The following is a 19,574-nucleotide window of genomic DNA, read 5'->3' as shown; positions in this document are numbered from 1 at the left end:
AACACTGAATTCCAGGTGAAATGTACCAAATGCATAGAAATGAGGAGAGATTTTGCTCTTCCTGTATTTGTTTGCCAAGGTGGAAATTCACCTCCAAGTTATTCATTTGCCAATGCCTCTGAACTAATAAGATAATGTAATTGCCTTCAAAGGCACTGGGAGGCCAAATTTCACATTGTATCTGTGTGTACCCAACAGAGGAATTTGGCTTCCAACCTATAACAAAACTGATAATGCATATCGCTTTTAAAAAGGTGAATTTTCACCTTGAGCTTTTCTCCTATAAGACCACTGGAAACTAAATGCTAATGTATTCTAGCATCTCTGATTCTGCCATTACAGATTCACCTCCTTAACCCATGTATAATTCCTTCTTCTTGGTGCCTGCCTCATTGAAACCATGCACAAGTGTGACCACCCTGCCAGAACATTTATTGGGAGAGCAGAGTTAACAGGACTCGATGCTGCAACCAATTAGCTCAGAAATCTTCAGAGCATTCCAAGAGCATGATTCTACAGCTCTGATTCATGATCTGGATGATTTCTGATCTTTGAAAGCTGCAGGATAGGATCAAGGCCTGGATGCAATAGAGATGATCACATAGCTTTATTGAATGATACTATTGGAAGGTCTGTAATGGCTCCTTATATCTACCTCCAAAACTCTTTGCAACAGTCATGGGCCCACCCCATGCCCTTACCCTGAGTCTGCCCAGAACTTTATCTCTTGGAATAGCAAATAGATTGTCTCTGACCATGATCTGAAGTACAGAAACTCTTAAGGAGAAATGCCTAAAAGAGCACCTCAGTAATGAACAACAAACCAGTGTTTTCCAAGCTTACTGGATTAAGACTCACCTGAGAATCTTTCAGAAATACAGATTCACGGGCTGACCCCTGGAGATTCTGGTTCTCAGTGAGATTTAAGAAAGGTAAGTGGATTAGGAACTGCAATTTCAACAAGCGTTCTGGTGATTCTTCTGGTTAGGCAAGTCCAGGACAAGTATGATGAAGAGTGGACAATGGAAGAGCTAAGAGAGAAAAAAAAAAGGACACAACTAAGTTTCCACATGGTCCCCTGACCAGTAACTTCAAAGTCAACCCAAACCAATTGAAAGCTGACACTGTTCAGGGTGTTACTTGGGCAATCTCCAGTTCCTTGGACTGTGAAGAAATGTTTCTGCCCTGTCCTTTTCCTGCAACTTCTCCAAACCACATACTGAGCAGAATATCTGTCCTTGAGGGAAAATGAACAACTGTTGTAGCAAAAAGAGAAAAAGAAGGAACTACTGCCATCCACTTTAAACCTTCAGTTTTAAAAATAGATTGTGGGACTAGTCTTGTAACTCCCCTGAAGGCTCACATCTGAAATCTTGGGAAGCTCTTTGAAGCTTAGAGGTCTAGGTCAGGTTTAATACCCCAGTTACTGAGGACATTGGAAGGCCTTTATTTTCACTGTTGCAATTGCATGCCATGCTCAGTCTGGGAGTCAGGGAATGCCCTTGGAATTAAGTCAAAAACTCTCCCTATTGCCTAGATGTTTTGTGAGTAAATGTGCTGGCTGAAAAAAATAACAGTTTATTTGAATTTGATAGTGTGATGAGCAAAACTTAAGCAAAACAATGACCATATCTGAAATTAAAAGAAGAATTTTCTGTGGAAAATGTTTGCCTCTATCAAATATATGTAAGCATGAAACATTTCTCTACTGCATATTATCTACAATCTTCCTTTTCCTCACTTTTGTATGTTACTGTTTTGTTTTTCAGGTGGTACCACGGTGCTGACCACGGAAAAGCCAACCATAATAGACAGCACAATACAGTCAGGTATCAGATAAAATAGAAAATGTGGTAAATTTCCTATGTGCCTATCCTCACCTGCACCCCCTTCCCAAATAGAGCATTACTGCACTTCTGGGTTTCAGAGCTCCTCAAAGTTCTGGAAAAGAGTTGCTACGCAGCACCTGTCCTCCAAGCATGAGCCATAAACTTTGCTTCTCTTCTGTCCACATGTACATGCAGCAGGGAGTGAGATTTCCTGCTCCATCAGTAATTGCCAAGCAGTGACAACCCAGCCCTCGGCTGAAGAAATGGGGTAACATACTTTGTTTAAATACAGGACAGCTAGATCATGGACTGTGTTTGCAAATTTCAGGAGAAGGAAATCTCACAGGCAGTAGCCTGATCATTTATTTTCATCACCATTTTGCAAAACCGAGACAGGCAAAGTTTGTCAGTTTTGCCTGCCACAGATTTGGCAGTTTTACAACAACATTTCCAGTGGGCGTGCCACGAAATGGGGTGCAGGAAGCCATGGCTATAATTGTGCATGGGGAGAGGGCCACCCTTGGGAGCAGCACCTCCTCATTCTTTTGTTAATAGAAAAGCACAATGACTTTCAAAGCCCTTGGATTACTGTTTATCAAGGCCAGCCACAGTTAAATGGTGGCCTCCTTCTTGCTCTCCTTTGTTGTGTTGGTGTTCTGTAAAATTCTTCCCCACAGATCCACATGAAGAGAAATAGTCAGTATAAGCAATCAGAGGTTTTAAATCTTTAAAGTTAATCATTAGAGTAAGGAGAACAGGTCAGCTTTCCAGCTTCTCCCATTTCCTTTATAGAAGTTCATGCAGCCCTGGCCTCCACAGTCACCTACTAACAGGGTGTGTGGTGTATATCATTGTTTCCTCAACACTATGACACTACCTAACTAGGCAGAGAGCAGAAAGGACTGCTCTAATTAGTATGCTTCCTTACACGACCCTGTCACCATTGACCTGATTAAACTGCAAAACAAACTTCTCTTTAGTTGGACTTAACCCCCAGTTTCCCTGTAGTGTACTCAGATTGACAAAGTTCCTGCTACCCCACAGCTCAAACACCCCAAATACCGAAAGGTGAAACAAAAGAGTAATTTGTTCACTTAAATATTCCCAAAACACTGTAGTCCTACCCACATCTCTTCACTCTATAGAATGTGGCTTTAAAGGATGGTACAGCCACCTGGAGGGTTGGAGCTGCCTCACAAGTGAAGCTGGCCCCTCGCTTGCTTCCTGCTGTTCCCGAAAGCACTCAGCCCTGCAAGGTGATGTTCTGTAGAATAACCACGGCTGACTCTGTGACAGAGAGGAGGGGTGAGATAAAAAATGAAGTTCTAACAATGTAACAAACATTTTAACTGAACAATTAAAATTGTGCCAGAGAATTAATAACAACCACTATGAAATTGCCAACTAGTTTTATCTCACCTCTCCTCTTGCCTATCAAAAGAGCTAGGGATCATTGAAGAAATAAAAGAGAGCAACAGCTGCAGAAAAAAAAAATAGGAAGATATATCAGATCCCTAAATGTGGAAGGTCTATATTATCAGAGCAGGAATGACTTTGTGAACACACTTGATTTGTGCATGAGCTTGGGGCCATTGGTACGAAGGCTTCACAGAGGAGCTCCAGGGCCAGACAGTCACCTCACAGTGTCTACTGTAGTCAGAGGGTAGATGTACAAATCACAAACCAGGAAGACCCATTGTTAGACCCATTGATAAGTTTTATCAAACCACAGGGTTTACTGATAGGGTCCTCTTTTGAATTCCAGGGTCTGCCCAGAGTCCTTTACAAATCACTCTGGTTTCCTGTTATTCCATTGCCTGAATCACAAATCTGCCTCCAAGTCTTTGTTTGTGGATAATGGATGTCTGCTTTTTTTTTGAAGAGTTCTATGCATTGTCACCCTCTAACTAAGCCAATGCTGACGAGGACTCTGACTCTGAGGTGTCCCTGAGGAGTCAGGTCCACTGTTATGCAGGCTTCAGATTCTTCAGGTGTCTTAAGCAGCTTCTAGAAAATCAGGCCAGTATAGACTCAAGGAGAGTCTCAAGATTTCATTTTGGATTCTTATCCACATAATAAACTCAGTGGGTATATAATATTCATATACTGTCTGGGTTGTAATCAAATGCATAAAACCCTATTAACTGTCTTCCAGGAGCTGATGAGAATCCTACATTTTAAATACAGCTCCCCCTAGTGTAGCCTTTTACCCTCTGAGGATCTTCAAACATTCCTAGAGAGTTCAGAGTGTATTCATGACCTGTGATTTCATGGGCTCAGCTTCTCTACTTGTTTGTACTGAAAGTCCAGTCTATGAGTTAACATACTCAATAGAAATCCAGATTTAAAAGTTCAATCCTTGTGCATACACGGTGCTAATGATTCAACTGCAAGCAAGACAGGTTCAACAAACACAGCTGGTGCTTGCTCACAGGGGATATAAATTTGTTTTAAATTCAGAATATTGTTTCCTGCTATTGTTAGGAGTCAAGAAGGAATTTAGCCAGATTATTCCCAATAAATTTAATAAGAATTGTTCAGCTAATAGGACTTGTGTAATATTTGATGATTTAAAGGTCAATAGTCCTATATATAATGATTTCATTTGTCCATTGTTTTTTTCTATTTCAACTTTTTCCTTCTGTCCTTTCTTTCTCTGTTTTCTTTATTTTTTCCTTTCTATACGTGTTTATGTGTATTTTGTGTGTTTAATAGCCTCTCTGTTGAGGCTTGAATTTTCAACATTGAGCTATACCTCTCCTTCATAGTTTTTTTTTTTTAATTTTATTTTAAATAAGTGAGATTGGCAAAATTAAGTTTTATACTCAGGACAAGAAGATAAAAAAATGGTGAAATACAAAGTTTTAGAGCAGTTCCCCTGTTAGAGACTCATAGAACATTGGAAGATCAAGGCGAACTGTCATTTACCTCAATAGCAGAAATGCCTAAAACATCCTTTTAGGCAAAGCTGTCCTAGTGATTGCATAAATACCAAAATTCACATATGTTATGGTATCACTAGAATATTGATAGCCAAAATAATGATGATATAGTTTTCTGTACTATACAATAAATTTAATGTATTAGTAAGGTAAATATAACCAGAAATGTGTGTAATGGCTTGCTGCCCTCCTGTATGTGCATGTCTTATAAACTACATTTAAGGAGAAAACTCAAAACCATACCCACATTAACATTTTCCAGTATTAACATTTTCTAACATGAGATTATGCAATAATACATTCCTGATTGTGGGCGTTAACATCCAAGGTTGTGCAACCATTCAATCAGTTAACTTGACTTCAGCTGCATAATTCAGTCTTGCTGCACAAATGTGGTAAATTTTAGAAAGGGTTTTTCATGCTCTAAGAAGTCCAATTTTATGGTTAAAATGGGCTAGACATGAAGAACAGTTCTCCAGTAACGGTGAGCACTAGCTCAAAGTGCTCACACTGTACACATTACATGCTTTACTGTTTACTGGCCCTGTGCATGCTTTGGGAGGTCACGTTGTCGTTGAAAGCAACACTCCATCTTTCTCAGTCTTAACAATTCATATAGTGCATTTCTTTCAATATTTTACGTTAGCATTTGAAAAGAGTTCCTTGCAAACTAAAAATGCAAAGAAAATCATCTTTATCTATTCAGTAAATCTTTCCATTAACATTCCTCTTGCCATTGTTAACGTAGAGGAGGAACAATGCAGCCAGGCTCAAAGAAGAAAGCAAGATATTTTGTATTAAACACTTCAGTAAACTTAAAGAAAAGATCAAAAACAAGATAATACCTCACTTCCCTTACTGTGTACAGGGATGGTTTTGAGACATTTGTTAAGTTCATTTGGCAAGTAGCCCTAGGCACTTCCTTTCTGTTTCTGTGCTGCCATCTCGTGGACTGCCTAGCCATGGTGAGAAGCATCAGCCCCCGTCATTAGGGAAACAGGCCTCTTGCGTTTCATTTTCATAAGGAAAGGGCATGGAACTGACAAAAGCATAAGTATCTTATCCTTAGTAGCCTTCGTACTATAAGTATCTTATCCTTAGTAGCCTTTGTACTATTAGCTTAAATGTACCACCAAAATTGGTTTAGCTCAGTGGATTGAGCGTCGGCCTGCGAGCTAAGTGTCGCTGGTTCGATCTTCCAGTCAGGGTACATCAGAGAAGGAAAACTCTGACTCCAAAAAACCTCCGCTGCCTTGCGGCATACCTCTTCAGGGAAAAGGCTAAGGGAGTAAACCCCGACAGAAAATCCGGAGCCGGAGTCCCTAAGGCGGTTTGACGTTGTAGTCAACACCGGCAACTCCTGCGGCGCACCTGAAGCCAAGCTGTATTGACTCCGTCTTTCCCTTGGACTCTTCAGCTGAGAAGAGAGGGGGGGTCTGCTGCATGGGCAACAGCAGACCCTCCATATCACCCTGCCCAGGCTCTGTAGCTTCAGCGTCATCACAAGACGTCGATTCAACACGGGAGGAGACAGATACGATGTCACTCCCGAGTCGGACTGCACAGCCATTCTCGGCGGTGCAGATAGACTCTTAAGAAGCTACACCATAGTCTCTCGAGACGGACGGCTGCCGCCGCCGACGACGACCACCAAAATTCTGAGCATCTATAATTCCTTTTTTTTCCATACTAAAACTCAAGCTACTTTCAAAAGGAGAGTGGAGTAAAAAGAAAAAAAAAAGATAAAAAACAAAACAAAACACTATAGTCAAGTAGCACCTTGTAGACCACACAAGAGAATTATTCCTGAGAATTCACTCATACTTTCTTTCCTTTCAGATCCCAAAGGAAGTGTCTTGAACATTAAAGAATAAAATAAAAAATGGGTAGCTATTTAAATGTGACTTGGTTGCATTGAGGTATTTAAGTGGAGTGAACAATTTATATGCAAATTTTAAAATTCACTGAAAAAGCAGAAACTACACTTAAAATTAATTGACCTGAAATAAAGCACAGAAGAAAAAAATAATCTTAAGAACTGCTTCAGAGATCTGCCACTAAAGACCCAAAGCATAAGCTGCTGTACTGAGAATACAAATAGCCTCCAGGCTGATGCATTCACTAGTCCTTTTCTAGACTTGAGATTCCTGGGTCAATATCTAATTAGGATTCTTTTAATTGATGAATATCAGTTTATATAATCCATCCTTAAAAACATAGTATCTTTTATATTAAATATTGTAGAAATAGAGAGAACACTACAGATGTAATATGCATGCTTTGGAAAGTAACCTTCCAGGAAATTTCATATAAAACCAACTTGACAGGCAGTCCATAATTATTTTTACAAAGCCGGATTTTTAAAAATTACTAAACATAGTTTTGCAAATATTTGACATCTCTACATCTTTTGCGTTTCCTGGTTATTCTGGATTTTGTAGCTTTCTCAGAATTTTCAAATAGACATAGTTATATATATAAATTGTGCTTTCCATGAATGAATTGAGGGCCTTTTTGACCTAGATGATTAAATTTGCCTTTCTCTGCTTCTCTCTATTTTTACTTTCCACCCACTGAAGAGTTTCCAGCATATGGCTTTAACTGTGAATTTGGCTGGGGTTCTCACAAGACATTCTGTCACTGGGAACATGACAATCACGTGCAACTCAAGTGGAGTGTGTTGACCAGCAAAACGGGACCAATCCAGGATCACACAGGTAATGGAGAGTTCACTCTGGCCTCATTTATTTGAACGAGAGGTGTGACCAAGGAGGGTTTCTGGGGTCTGTGAATCTAGGGGACACAGAAAATACTGCAGAGCACTCACTCATGCTTTTATTTCCTGGAATCAACAAGATCTCTTTCCCTAATGGAGATACATTTAGTAGGAGAAAATGCTGATTAAGTTTTGCAGCTGATTGATGTCCTGAAATATAGCAAACTGGGCCAAGTTATATGAATTAGTACCTATTTTATACTTTTTTCTGAGCATTTTCAATGCAAAAGTTCAAACATATTTAAAAGTAGAAAAGAAATAGGAATACAAACCCTAAATGTGCATACTCCAACTTTAACAATTATCAAAACATAGGAATCTTACTTTATTATCCCTGACCCTGGACTATTTTGAAGGAAGTCCAGACATACTATGTCACCCATTTATTTACAGATGGACAAGTGATAAGTGAGCTTTATGCTTGCTCTTTCTGGACCCTTAAAATGGAAGTGGATCAAGGTGGAGTGGGGTTCTTATTCTTTTGGGGGCAAGTTTAAAACTGAGCAGGCAGAAACCTCACCATACCCCAGGTCAAAACAAACGCCTCACCACCCCCACCCAACCCACCCCATCTTCCTTTTCCCTTAAGGTTTATAATTGGTGACAGAGGCATGGGTTGGGGGAGGGAGGGAACTGACACCAACCACTCCAGGGAACTCTTCTGTCCACCCCTATCTTGTTTCCTTGGTAGTCATTTCATTCCTCAGTTCGAGGTGTTGTGTAAAGAACCAGCGGTGTCCTGCACAAAACACACATATATATACTCACACACACACTCACAAGGAGCACCCAGCTCACAAAAATTTCCATACACAGTGATGCTCACAGGACTACTTACTCAAGTAGTGGCTTCCCCAAAATACACCAAGAGGGGCATTTGCTGTTGCTAAGAGATCTCATTAAGCAAAGTTCCCTCTGTGCTGGTGTTTTGGGCCAGTGGGTCAGTGAGCTGATGGATGGGCAGAGGTACTTCATGCCTTTCCCATTTCGTTGTTCACTTTTCCCTCAGTGAACATAACCATTAAGTAGATTGACTAGGCCATCTTCCACCGCAGCTAACTTCTTGCCTAATGAGAATGACAAGGAAATTGGATAAAATTGGACTCCTTCAATTCTGAGATACGTTTAGTTGAACCTTAAGACAAGCAGTTTTAGAAAACTTAAATGCTTTGACTGTAAATGGCACTGTACATATAAATGGCATCAAATTAACCAAATGCAATTAGCTGGAATGAAGGCAGTAATGGTGGAAAAATTGATGCAAAGTAGAGCAAAATGGCTCGGTGGGATCTGACATTCAAAGGAGGTTAAAAGCGATGTTAGCCAGATACAAAAGCTGAAATGCTTGCAGAAGTGAAGCATTAATTGAGAAAATTAAAACAGAATTCCTGACCCAAAACTGTGACAAAATCCCTGAAAGGAAAAATATCAGCACTGTGTGTATTGAGTATCAGAAAAGGAGATCTTGTCTTAGGGTAACAGCTGAGAAGTGGGATTCCTTCAGCAGGATTTGTATTTTTGTTCTCCCAGACACCCAGATTTACTTGGCTATAGTGCCAGGCCTGCCCTGACTGGAAAGAGCCTCCCACAGCACTGGGAACCCAATACTTGCCAAGAGCAGTGAGTGAGCCTGACATCTGAAAGGCAAGGCTTGCTAACATGAGACAATGTAGATGGTGGAGCCCTGCACAGCTCACAAGTGCACAGACCGACATGACATGGGATGTGGCACTTTGCAAATCAGACACAGAAATTGTTTTTAAACTAACACTATCTAGGTACAATATCCTGCTGCTCACTTTTGAATTTATTTAAAGGAATCCCATTTGTTTTTCTGCATTTGACCTCTAAGGATGAAGCTATGTACCTCCTTAGAGAGGATTCCTGAAGCCCAACATCTTTGCCTGATGCAGTGGGCACATGGCACCTGAGCGGCCCCGTTGTTACATGGTACATGTGTTGAGCACAGAAGGTGCACATGTAAAGGAGAGTGGCCCTGCCCTTCGAAAGCTCTCAGCCTGGCTGTGGGTGGAAACAATCACAGTGCAGTGGAATGAGGGAGCCCAATATCAGAGGTGATCTTCGGTGGTGAAAGATAAGATAAGAAGGGTCAGAGAGTGTGGTCCTCTCTCAGAGTCACTGTAAGCTCGGCTTTAATAAGGAATGACTTGTGCAGAGACATGAAAGGGATGGGTCTGTGTTTTGGCAGATTGCCAGTGGTGTGAGTTGGACAGATTCCCATGCAAAGCAGTTAGATATAGGACAAGGGAGGGGCTGAAGGCAGTGAGGAGAGTTTTAAACAGGAACATGACATGAGCAAATTTTTCAAAGTCCACAATGGCAGCAGGGCCAAGGCTAGGGCAGATCTCTCAGACAACTTTCCTCTTACCCACGCCAAGTTTTCTTCTTCTGTCTACCACCTATTCTCTGACTTGTCCAAATCAACTCCATGGGCTCAATGAATGCATTTCTTCTCTACACATCTCCAACTTCAGTCTTTTTCCATAAAATTGTGGGAGGAGGTAGAGGCAGGATGTGTGCATTGTCTACCTTTTCACTATCCATTTTGGTGGACTGATCCACTACTCAGCTCAGTGAAATGGTATTGTCTCCCAGACGGGCCACTGCCACTTGCTAAATTAGTTGAATAAGACAAACCCCAGGAAAGACTTAGTCAGCCTGGTTACAGAGGACTCTCCATAGGCACTGAGAGCATCAAATATAATATCACCAACCACTCCAGTGAACTCTTCTATCTACTCATGTATTGTTTCCTTTGTAGTCATTTCATTCCTCAGTTTGAGGTGTTGTATAAAGAACCAGCAGTGTCCTGCACAAAACACACATATATATACTCACACACACACTCACAAGGAGCCACAAGGAGTGATTTTTATCTGCTCCCTCCTTTTCTTATTCCACCTGTCATTTTCATTAAGTGTGCTTTGGTGCGATCTCAGATAAGCAGCCAGGTGAAGGAAGAAAGCTGCCTGCTGACTCATCCACTCCTACCTGGACACTGTCGACACAGGTGAGCGGATACAAGGATCTGCCCACATATGCACAGTGAAAAATTATCACACAAATACACAAACTTCCCAGACAGCAAACAAAACACCCTGCTGCCCACTGAGGCCCAAGCACCAGATTCACACTTACATCAGGTGAGGCAGAGAGGGGGCAATTTCTATTTGCAGAGCAAATAGGGAAACATGAGTTGTGTGTTTAGACCAGGTGGTGGCAGGAGGTAATGGTCCCACTGTGAGTAATTAAAAGCAAAACCAAAGGTAAGTTCTCATAGCTCTGCAAGTGTCCATGTTGCCAAAATGCCACTTTCTAATAAGCCTTGAAAATGCAACCTTGCCTCTCCTTGAACCAGAACCCTGCATCCCACAGGAGCTGGGATCGCAGTTGAGATTCAAGCTCTTGGGTTTATTTTTGCAATTTATAAGCCATTAAAATAAACTTGGGGAAAATAATCTTAATTTGGAGAAAAAATATCACTAGATTATTTGGGAAAAAAATGCAGCTGTCTTATTATCAAGTAGTTATAGTGATAAAAGTATCATCAACCAGAAGACTTGCTACTCAAATGATAAATAAGAATATGTTAAATTTTTTCATTTAACATCTATGCTCACACAGGTTCCACTGAAGCAATCCTAAAATAGCATGAAAATAGGACTGTCCTATGCTTTCAGCCTGCTTGCAAAGATGCAGAGGTGCTTTAAGTCACAGCCCATGTCCGTACAACAGTGTGTTTGGAATGAGTGGCGTCTCAGTGCTGCTTTGCAGCCTTGCCCCAACCATATGCCCATTTACAGCAGCTCACAGCAGAGCCATGGGTCTCCAGCAACTGCACACCGTTCCATTTCCACCTCAGGTTTGGGTTTTTGATGCTCAGCCTAGGAGAGAAGGTTTGAGTGGTGGAAATCTAAAGAAGAGAACAATGGAGTCATGAATTTGAGCACTCTCCCTAACACAGTTTTTTGTCACAGCAGGAGATGGCAACTTCATCTACTCCCAAGCCGATGAAAATCAGAAGGGCAAAGTTGCTCGCCTGGTGAGCCCTGTGGTTTATTCCCAGAACTCCGCCCACTGCATGACCTTCTGGTATCACATGTCTGGTTCGCATGTGGGCACACTGAGAGTCAAGCTGCGCTACCAGAAGCCGGAGGAGTATGACCAGCTGGTCTGGATGGCCATTGGACACCAAGGAGACCACTGGAAGGAGGGACGTGTCCTGCTACACAAGTCTCTGAAACTTTACCAGGTAAACTCCTTCCCAGGGTGGAGAGAGCAGCTGCTTCAGGGGCACAGAGGTCATGTTTTGTAGGTTATCAAATGAGATATGGGAATCATTCCAAAAATTATTTCAGGGGTTTCCTGAACCTGAGATATTGCTGCAATGATGATAATCTCAGTAGCACATTTCAGTGTCCTAGATTACAGGAATAGAACCAATTTGCTGAGAAAGGGGCGAAAATGTTATTTTATAATCTGTTTTTGGGCTGTCACATTGAACATTCCTTTTATTTCCTGCTTTTTTCAGTTCTAAATTTTGTATTATGAAAAGGATGGTGCAGAGAAGTTTTATGCCATCACCAGGCAGTTAATATGGATTTGCTGAGTAAAACATGTGCTAATGTGAAATTTCATGAATTTGTGTGCCATAGTTTGTGCTGAGCAAGCATTTGTAAACGCTGCTATTTGGGACTAAACATTTTAATACTGTGGAAATGATCTAATTTTTAGGTGATTTTTGAGGGTGAAATTGGAAAAGGAAACCTTGGCGGGATTGCAGTGGATGACATTAACATTAATAACCACATTTCACAAGAGGACTGTACACGTAAGTACAAGTTCTGTAGAAACCAGTGAAGCAGTTGCCCAGAGCAAGATCCTTGCCATGTGATGGTCCTTGTCGTGCTCATTTAGACCTGGAGTTTCTCTGTGGTCTATCAGCATATCATGTGAAATCTGTATTTTGGTGCAACAGGGCAAAAATCAGGTCAGTTTACCTTTAGCTACCCCATTACCTAACCTCTTTTATTTAGACTGCTTGGTTGGTCCCTCTAAAACTATATAATGATGTGAACTCCAAAGATCATAGCAAAAAAAAAAAAGCTTTCAGTTTACAGGTTATATATGCCATGCCAAAACATTTTGATGAGCATCTAAATATTTGGATGCATAAACAACACAGCAGGCTTTTGAAAATTTTGATCACAGTGAATTTAAAATTTTATTGTTCATGAATCACAGAAGCCATCATTATTTGCTTTATTACAAAAATGTAGATATTTCTGACTTTTAAATATTTGAAATGATTCAGAAGAATAAATTAAATGTAGAAACTTTGCCTAGTGTTTCAGAGTTTGTTTTTTATTGGTCTGTTACATATATAGGATAAAAGTCAGAAAACTAATTCATATTTCTTAGTTCTTAATATAGAATTATAAAGAACATCACTAATGGCAATGCAATAGCCCAGTAAATAGTCTTAAGCTCCATTTGCTACACTTAAATATTTGTTACATATTATTATATAATAGGATGTTAATTGTAACAAAACGGAATAAATCTATTAGGTGAACTAAAGGCAAAGGAGGCCTGTTGGTTATAATGGGTTTTTGGTCCCTTCAGTAATTTATGAAGCTTTTAAATACAATATACTGATTATACATAATCCCTAAAGTGGCAATAATTTGATAGTGTCGAATGAAGAAACTGGCAGAAATAAAAGAGCAGTGAATAAAATTTGTTTTTTCCTGCTATGTAAGGAAATATATTTAATGTTTCACTAGTTAGCAAATTTTCATAGAAGAAGATGTTTCAGCTGCAACTCCTTTACAAATTCCCCACATCCAAGTCTACACTGCTATTAAGAGATATATTACATGTAGTTATACAGTACACATAACACCATTACTTTACTATTCCAAAATGAGAGTGATGATGCTGATGTTTTTGGAATGTAGGACAAATTCCACAAACTAAAACAAAAAAATAAATTCAGTTCAGCTCAACAAGTTTTACTGACCGCCTTCTATATGCAAAGCAGCATCCAGTGCTCCCGTTTATATACAGAAGCCTGAGGCAATTCTCTGCGAACCCTTTCCTTTTCATGTGACTGGTGTACTTTGCTGAAGCTGTCACTAGGCACTGTACTCAGAAAGTTGCAGCTGAAGCCCCATTAAACACGTTCTGTTGCTGTATCATTAAAAAGATGTCTAGGGTAATTGTATAATTATTCATCAAATATTTATTAAGGCCCCTATTATGTTCTGGACACTGTTCTAAATGCTGGGGATATAGCAGTGAACAAAGAACTGAAAATCCTCTGCTCTCTACTCAGAACCATAGGGAATGCCGGCTCTTCACTTTTTTCAGAGACTTTCTCTCTCTCTCTCTCTTTTGTAAGACACAGGACATAATCTCTTACCTCAGAGAGCTAGCATATTATCTGGGAAACCAAACCAACACATCAAACTTAGAAAGCTGTTGCTTACAAAGGCACGGGCTGGTAGCCATAGAACAACCTCACTTCTATTTCCTATTTTCCCAAATTTCTTACACTCCAGATGCCAAGACTGTTTCTCTCCACCCTTCTCTGCTCCTAAACAGTACACTTGGCTAATAGCACTGCCACCTGGATTTTGTACCACTTCATAATCATTTCATGTTGCCATAGAGGTGTAACTGTTCCACAGTTACACAGTGGGGTCAATTGTACTCAAACTGCAGAGGAGACACAGCTGAACTATGAGTGTGTGTGTGTGTGTAAGGTTTATGTAGTTTGTGTGGTTGTATTTTGTTGGCAGTTCAAATATCTCTTTCGATTTTGTTTGACTTGTCAGGACCGGCAGATCTGGATAAAAAGAACCCAGAAAATAAAATTGATGAAACAGGTAAATTTGTCTTCCTGACCAATTTTTAAAATAATTTTCTGCAGCTTTCACTCTATTTATAGGAAAACTTTCTGCCACAATGCAATCTAAACTGCCCTGAAGCTGCCAGACTCTGGCAGTCTGATTTGTGCAAGTGACTGAGCCCTGGGACAGGGTGCCAGCCAGACCTTTTCCTCCCTGAGCTGGAAGAGGACTTAGAGGATAATGAAAGAAACCAGACTCATTTTATAACTGGAAACAGAAAACTAGTGAAGACCAAGACATACCCAAGACCTACAGTGATTTTCACACTGTAATTTGAAACAAACCCAAATACTTGAGCCTGGTTGATATCCAGAAATGGTCTTTAAAGTAATGGAGCCCAGTGTCTGTGACAATATGTTGAGTTTGGTCTATATGTTATCATCCTCCTCTACTGGAACCCTAGCTTTGTAATGATGATGGTAAGGATCTATTGAGGAGCTAGTCCGCTCCTAGCACTTTACTTACCACGCAGGTTATCTCCTTACTCCCGACAGCTACTCATTGATGTATATTTATCCCCATTTTCAGATAAGGGCATTGAAACTCAGGGCACTGATTTGCCGGAAGTAGCACAGCCATTTGAGTGGTAGCCGCCAACTTGAGACTGATTAACTTGAAAATATGTTTTCTCTGAACACTGCTTGGTGATCTAGTTCAAGACATTTGGTCAGAGTTAGTCCTTGTCTGGTGTTATTTTATTTCCAGAAGTTTCCATCCCTCCCAGCCAGCAGCTGTGAATCACTGAACCCTTGTCCCAGCCCTACCCATCAGCATCAGCATCAGCACCTGTTGCTATTAGCAACATGGGCCTAACATAGCCAGACTTGGACTTGACAGAGACACGTTGGCTCATTTAGCTTAGCTACATGGCCTGCTCTGAGTTCTAAACTTTGTTAAAGGTTGTTTCAAAAGAATGTTTCATCAAGGGAGAGAATATTAATATGCCTCCATGGGTTGTTTGCCCCTGTTTAGGGACCTGCATCTCATATTTTTAGTTTTCTTTGATTGGAATCTTTGTTGGTCTAAACACCACTAAGTAAACACTGTATATGATGCACATTAATATTTTTCTCATTTCTAGTACCAGGTAATTAGGCTCAAAGCTCCCATGTTCATAATCCCTTATGTTCTACTCTAAAGAAAACATTTCTCCAGGGACCAAAACCACCAGGGCTGCACAGATGCTGATTATTACACGTGTTCTATTCACTGCAGCACAGACTCAGTCTCTAGGATGGAGTCATAGCCCGTTTAAAATGTCAGTCACAAGCATTCCCTTGTTCTGAAAGATCTCTTTTTCTTTAGTGAAACCACTGTAGATTAGGAGAAGGTTGCCTGACTTGAAGATTTTACATGTGGAAGAACAAGCAATGTGTAAACCGTGTCAGGAACTGGACATGTCCCCATGAAAGGGCAGCTCAGAAGGTTTCATGTTCCTGGGTGGGATTAGGCGAATGCACTGGGAATGGTTAAATCCTCTGCTGGACTTTGCAAAGCTTAGTGACTATATCTGGCCAAGAACTAAAAACACAGATTATAATCTAACACAGATGGTGGGTTGCCTGAAATCTGAATTAGAATAAAACATAAACCCCACTGTTTACCCAGAATCAGTTGTTTCCATGTGCGAGGCTAGCTGTCAGGGACACAGCTCCCCAGTACCCTCCTTTCCCCACACCTCCATTCCCAACAGTGAGTCAAACACAAACTTGGGTGTTTCCCAGTGTCAGAGAGCCAAACCCCACTTTAGAAATCCCCTGCAGGCTCTGGGGAGAAGACAGAAAATGAGCCTATGATTTTGTCTTTATCTTTCTTTTTCTCTATTGCCCTGTCTCTATCTGGTATGTTGGCAGTGCTGATGTCTCCAATTTTGTTCTCTCCCCAGGAAGCACCCAAGGATATGAGAGCACAGGAGAAGGGGACGAGAACATTTCCAGGAAGCCAGGAAATGTGCTGAAGACGTTGGACCCCATCCTCATCACCATTATAGCCATGAGCGCCCTGGGTGTGCTCCTGGGTGCCATCTGCGGGGTCGTGCTGTACTGCGCCTGTTGGCACAATGGGATGTCAGAAAGAAACTTATCTGCCCTGGAGAACTATAATTTCGAACTGGTGGATGGAGTGAAGTTGAAAAAAGACAAACTGAACACACAGAATACTTATTCAGAAGCATGAAGGCAGACATGAAAAGACAAGTCAGAGAATTGAGGTGGAAGGGCATAACTTAATGTTGATCTTTCACTGGACAGGCTGGAAAATGCGTTGATAACGCTGAGCCAGGCTTTTCTCAGGAGCTTCAAAGAGTGTGGCCAACAGACATGAACAAGTTAGCTGTGTTAACTATCAGAATCATGTATAGTCAGCTTTTTTCTGTCGGATTAATTTGAATAATCAAATGCTGGTGTTGAGAACAAGTATGATTGACTTAATGATTCATTTTGACTCTCCCTCCCCCTTTCTCCTCTTCCTTTTATGGATACTTTTCAGAAACTGTGCAAAATCCAAGATGCTGGCACCAAGTGTATTCCCTGGGGCCATTTTGATGGACATGCTACCTGTCACCCATTGCCCAGAGTATATTAGAATAACCGCATTTCAGTGGACTCCTGAAGCTGTACCCGTGTATAATTGCCCATGTTGTGCATAGGCAAAGAAGGATTAGGATGTTTTATTTTAAAGTACTGTAGCCTCAGTACTGATATAGTATGTCAGCTCTGTTTACGAAGCAATACCGTCAAATGTCCTTGATGTTTTCCAGTGTTGTATTAAACCTCGTGCTTGTGAACTCCACACAGAAAACTGCCATCACCAGACACTGCTGGCAACTGGGTGTGCTGCCGACAAACACAACAGAAAATCCTCGGCACTGGCTAGTCCATGTCCTCTCAAGTGCCTTTTTGTTTGTACTGGTTCGCATTGTGTTACGTTAACGACCTGCTCCGTTCCTCCCTGGTGAAAGCCCAGCTCTTTAGTCAAAGCCCGGTGGCCCACTGACTAAGAAGAAAGTATATTTTAGTGTGAGACGTCAGCCCCCGGGAAGGCAAGGGCTGGGAATATTTGGCAACATGGCTTAATTGTTCTGCTTTTTCTGTAGTTCAATTTCATGTCTCTTGATCCTTTTGTATAAAGCTGCAATATTCTCTCCTATGGTTCTTTCATATGGAATGTATTTTCACATGTAAACTCTTTCTCTCCTATCTCTCTGTCTTTTTTCTCTCTTAGAATTTAAGCATTTGCCATTGTCCAGAAAAGAAACTTGCAGCTTTAACCTGCTGGTAATGGCAAAGAGTTTTACTAGACCTTATTTTTAAAAATAAGTACATAAGGGAAATTTCTAACTCTGCCCTCCAAAGTCTAACTTTGGTTTTCTTGTTAACTGGTTAAAGTGACAGTATCTTTTTTCCTTAAGCCATTTGTCTATTCCAATCAAAATGATCTTTGATAGAAATGTTTGCATTTAATAGAAATAAAGACAACTTGAGAGGAGAAATAATACCAATTGGCTTTCAAGTGACACCCAAAGAAAGGACTGGATACAATTCTCTAAATGTCCATAAACATAAGATTTTTACACCTATAGAGGCAAAAATGTTCCCTGAGATCTTCTTGTTTTGGTATTTGGTAAGATAAGAAAGTAGAAGAACAGTTAACTTAAGAAAGTGGTTAGAGATCCTGATGCCTGGCAGTGAAATATTTGGGGGATAAAAAGTTAGTAAAGTCAAAACAAATGTTTTTAAAAATCCATTTAGAAACAACCCTGAGAAAACAGACTAGAATACATGCTTTTAGAAACTTCCTCTTGCTCACAAAGAAAAACCGGCCTTGTGAGTGGGAAGACCTAATAAGCCTCTAACAACTCAAAGAAGTAAATATTTTACCAGGAAGCAGGTGAATTAATCCAAGAAGCTTTGGTTGTTTCCAGTCTGTCTGTGTCATGTCATGTTGTACATAAGAACCTTTAGCTCTCCCCCACCCCATTCCTGTATTGCTATAGGCCTCACTCAAAAAACATTTATGGTAGTTGCATTTGCATCATGGAGGAGACAGTCCATTCATCTTGGTTTAATTGGATTGAGACATCATTTGTTTCCAGGAAAATATCAATCACTATGAAAGAAGAATCAATTTTTATCCCCAGAGGCATTCATTCAGTTGTCATAATCATACCAGGACAAAAGCACTAAGACTTGATTTTTTTTTAAGACAATGAACTTAAAATTGTCCTCATCCAAGGAAAAATGATACTGAAACTTTAAATTTTAAAGTATCTTGCACTGATAAATATATTTAAAAATTATATGTTCATAAAGTTATTAATTTGTAAAGTCAGTGTTACAAAATGTTCAGTTTATATTATTTTAGATTGTTTCGTAATTTTTAAAGGTGTAAAATAACATTTTTTTCTTTATTGAAATCTATAAAACTTTGTGTAGTAAAATGTTTTCATTTTACTGGTATATTATTGCTTCGTGTTTTATACCATCATAAAATTTTGTGCAGATTTCTTTTTACAGAAATTTTTATTTTCTATGACAATATGACACTTGTAAATTGTTGGTTCAAAATGAACAGAGAAGCCTTAATTTTAAATGACATTTGTATTCTCAGACACTAAGTAGCATAAGAACTGCATAGAACTGAACTGTAACTTAAATTCCAAACTATGACTACTACATTCCAAAGACACAGTTGAATTAAACATTTTCATAAAATATCCCAAACCTGATGGCTTTTGTTATATTAGCTTTGTTATGATTAAAGAAACTGGTATTATTTCAGCATCAAATAACTTTCAAGGTTTTTTGTGTTTTTTTGTTGTTTTTTTTTTTAGTTCTCTTAACGATACATAATATCCTAATAAGAAGATTAAGAAGGCATTTCCTGGAGGTAGAATACCAACCCAAACTGAACACTTGTCAAGATAATGAATGGAGAAGTTAGCCTTATAAATGGAAGATTTCCAATCCCAAATTTTGTGTTAAGTGTTCTCTATCCCATTTGGTAAAGTTTCTTTTTTCAATAAAATTCACAAATACCTATTAGCAAGTTTTTGTAGAAAACAGGTGATAAATCTGATCATCTTTATGCATGC

The 19,574-nt window shown here is 40.0% G+C and overlaps 1 protein-coding gene across 6 annotated transcripts in view; it reads left to right on the top strand.

Moving 5' to 3' along the window:
• NRP1 (neuropilin 1) overlaps positions 1–19,196 on the top strand; it is a 184,526-nt gene extending 165,330 nt beyond the window's left edge. For 2 of the 6 annotated variants that reach the window (XM_090266174.1, XM_090266172.1), the window contains exons 12-17: positions 1,770–1,829; positions 7,351–7,488; positions 11,549–11,820; positions 12,303–12,399; positions 14,408–14,458; positions 16,368–19,196. In XM_090266174.1, coding sequence (XP_090122300.1) covers positions 1,770–1,829; positions 7,351–7,488; positions 11,549–11,820; positions 12,303–12,399; positions 14,408–14,458; positions 16,368–16,657 — 908 coding nt within the window. In that variant the 3' untranslated portion in view covers positions 16,658–19,196. Of the gene's footprint in view, positions 1–1,769; positions 1,830–7,350; positions 7,489–11,545; positions 11,821–12,302; positions 12,400–14,407; positions 14,459–16,367 lie in introns of all 6 variants that reach the window. The other 4 variants (XM_090266173.1, XM_090266171.1, XM_090266176.1 and 1 more) reach the window with 3 other exon arrangements.
• Positions 19,197–19,574: the final 378 nt, after the last annotated feature.

The sequence above is a fragment of the Furipterus horrens genome, unplaced genomic scaffold, assembly GCF_987537825.1.
Source record: "Furipterus horrens unplaced genomic scaffold, mFurHor1.1.pri manual_scaffold_2, whole genome shotgun sequence".
Classification (NCBI taxonomy): Eukaryota; Metazoa; Chordata; class Mammalia; order Chiroptera; family Furipteridae; genus Furipterus; species Furipterus horrens.
The sequence above is the reverse complement of the archived record's forward strand: the minus strand, read 5'-3'. Positions and strand labels throughout refer to the sequence as shown.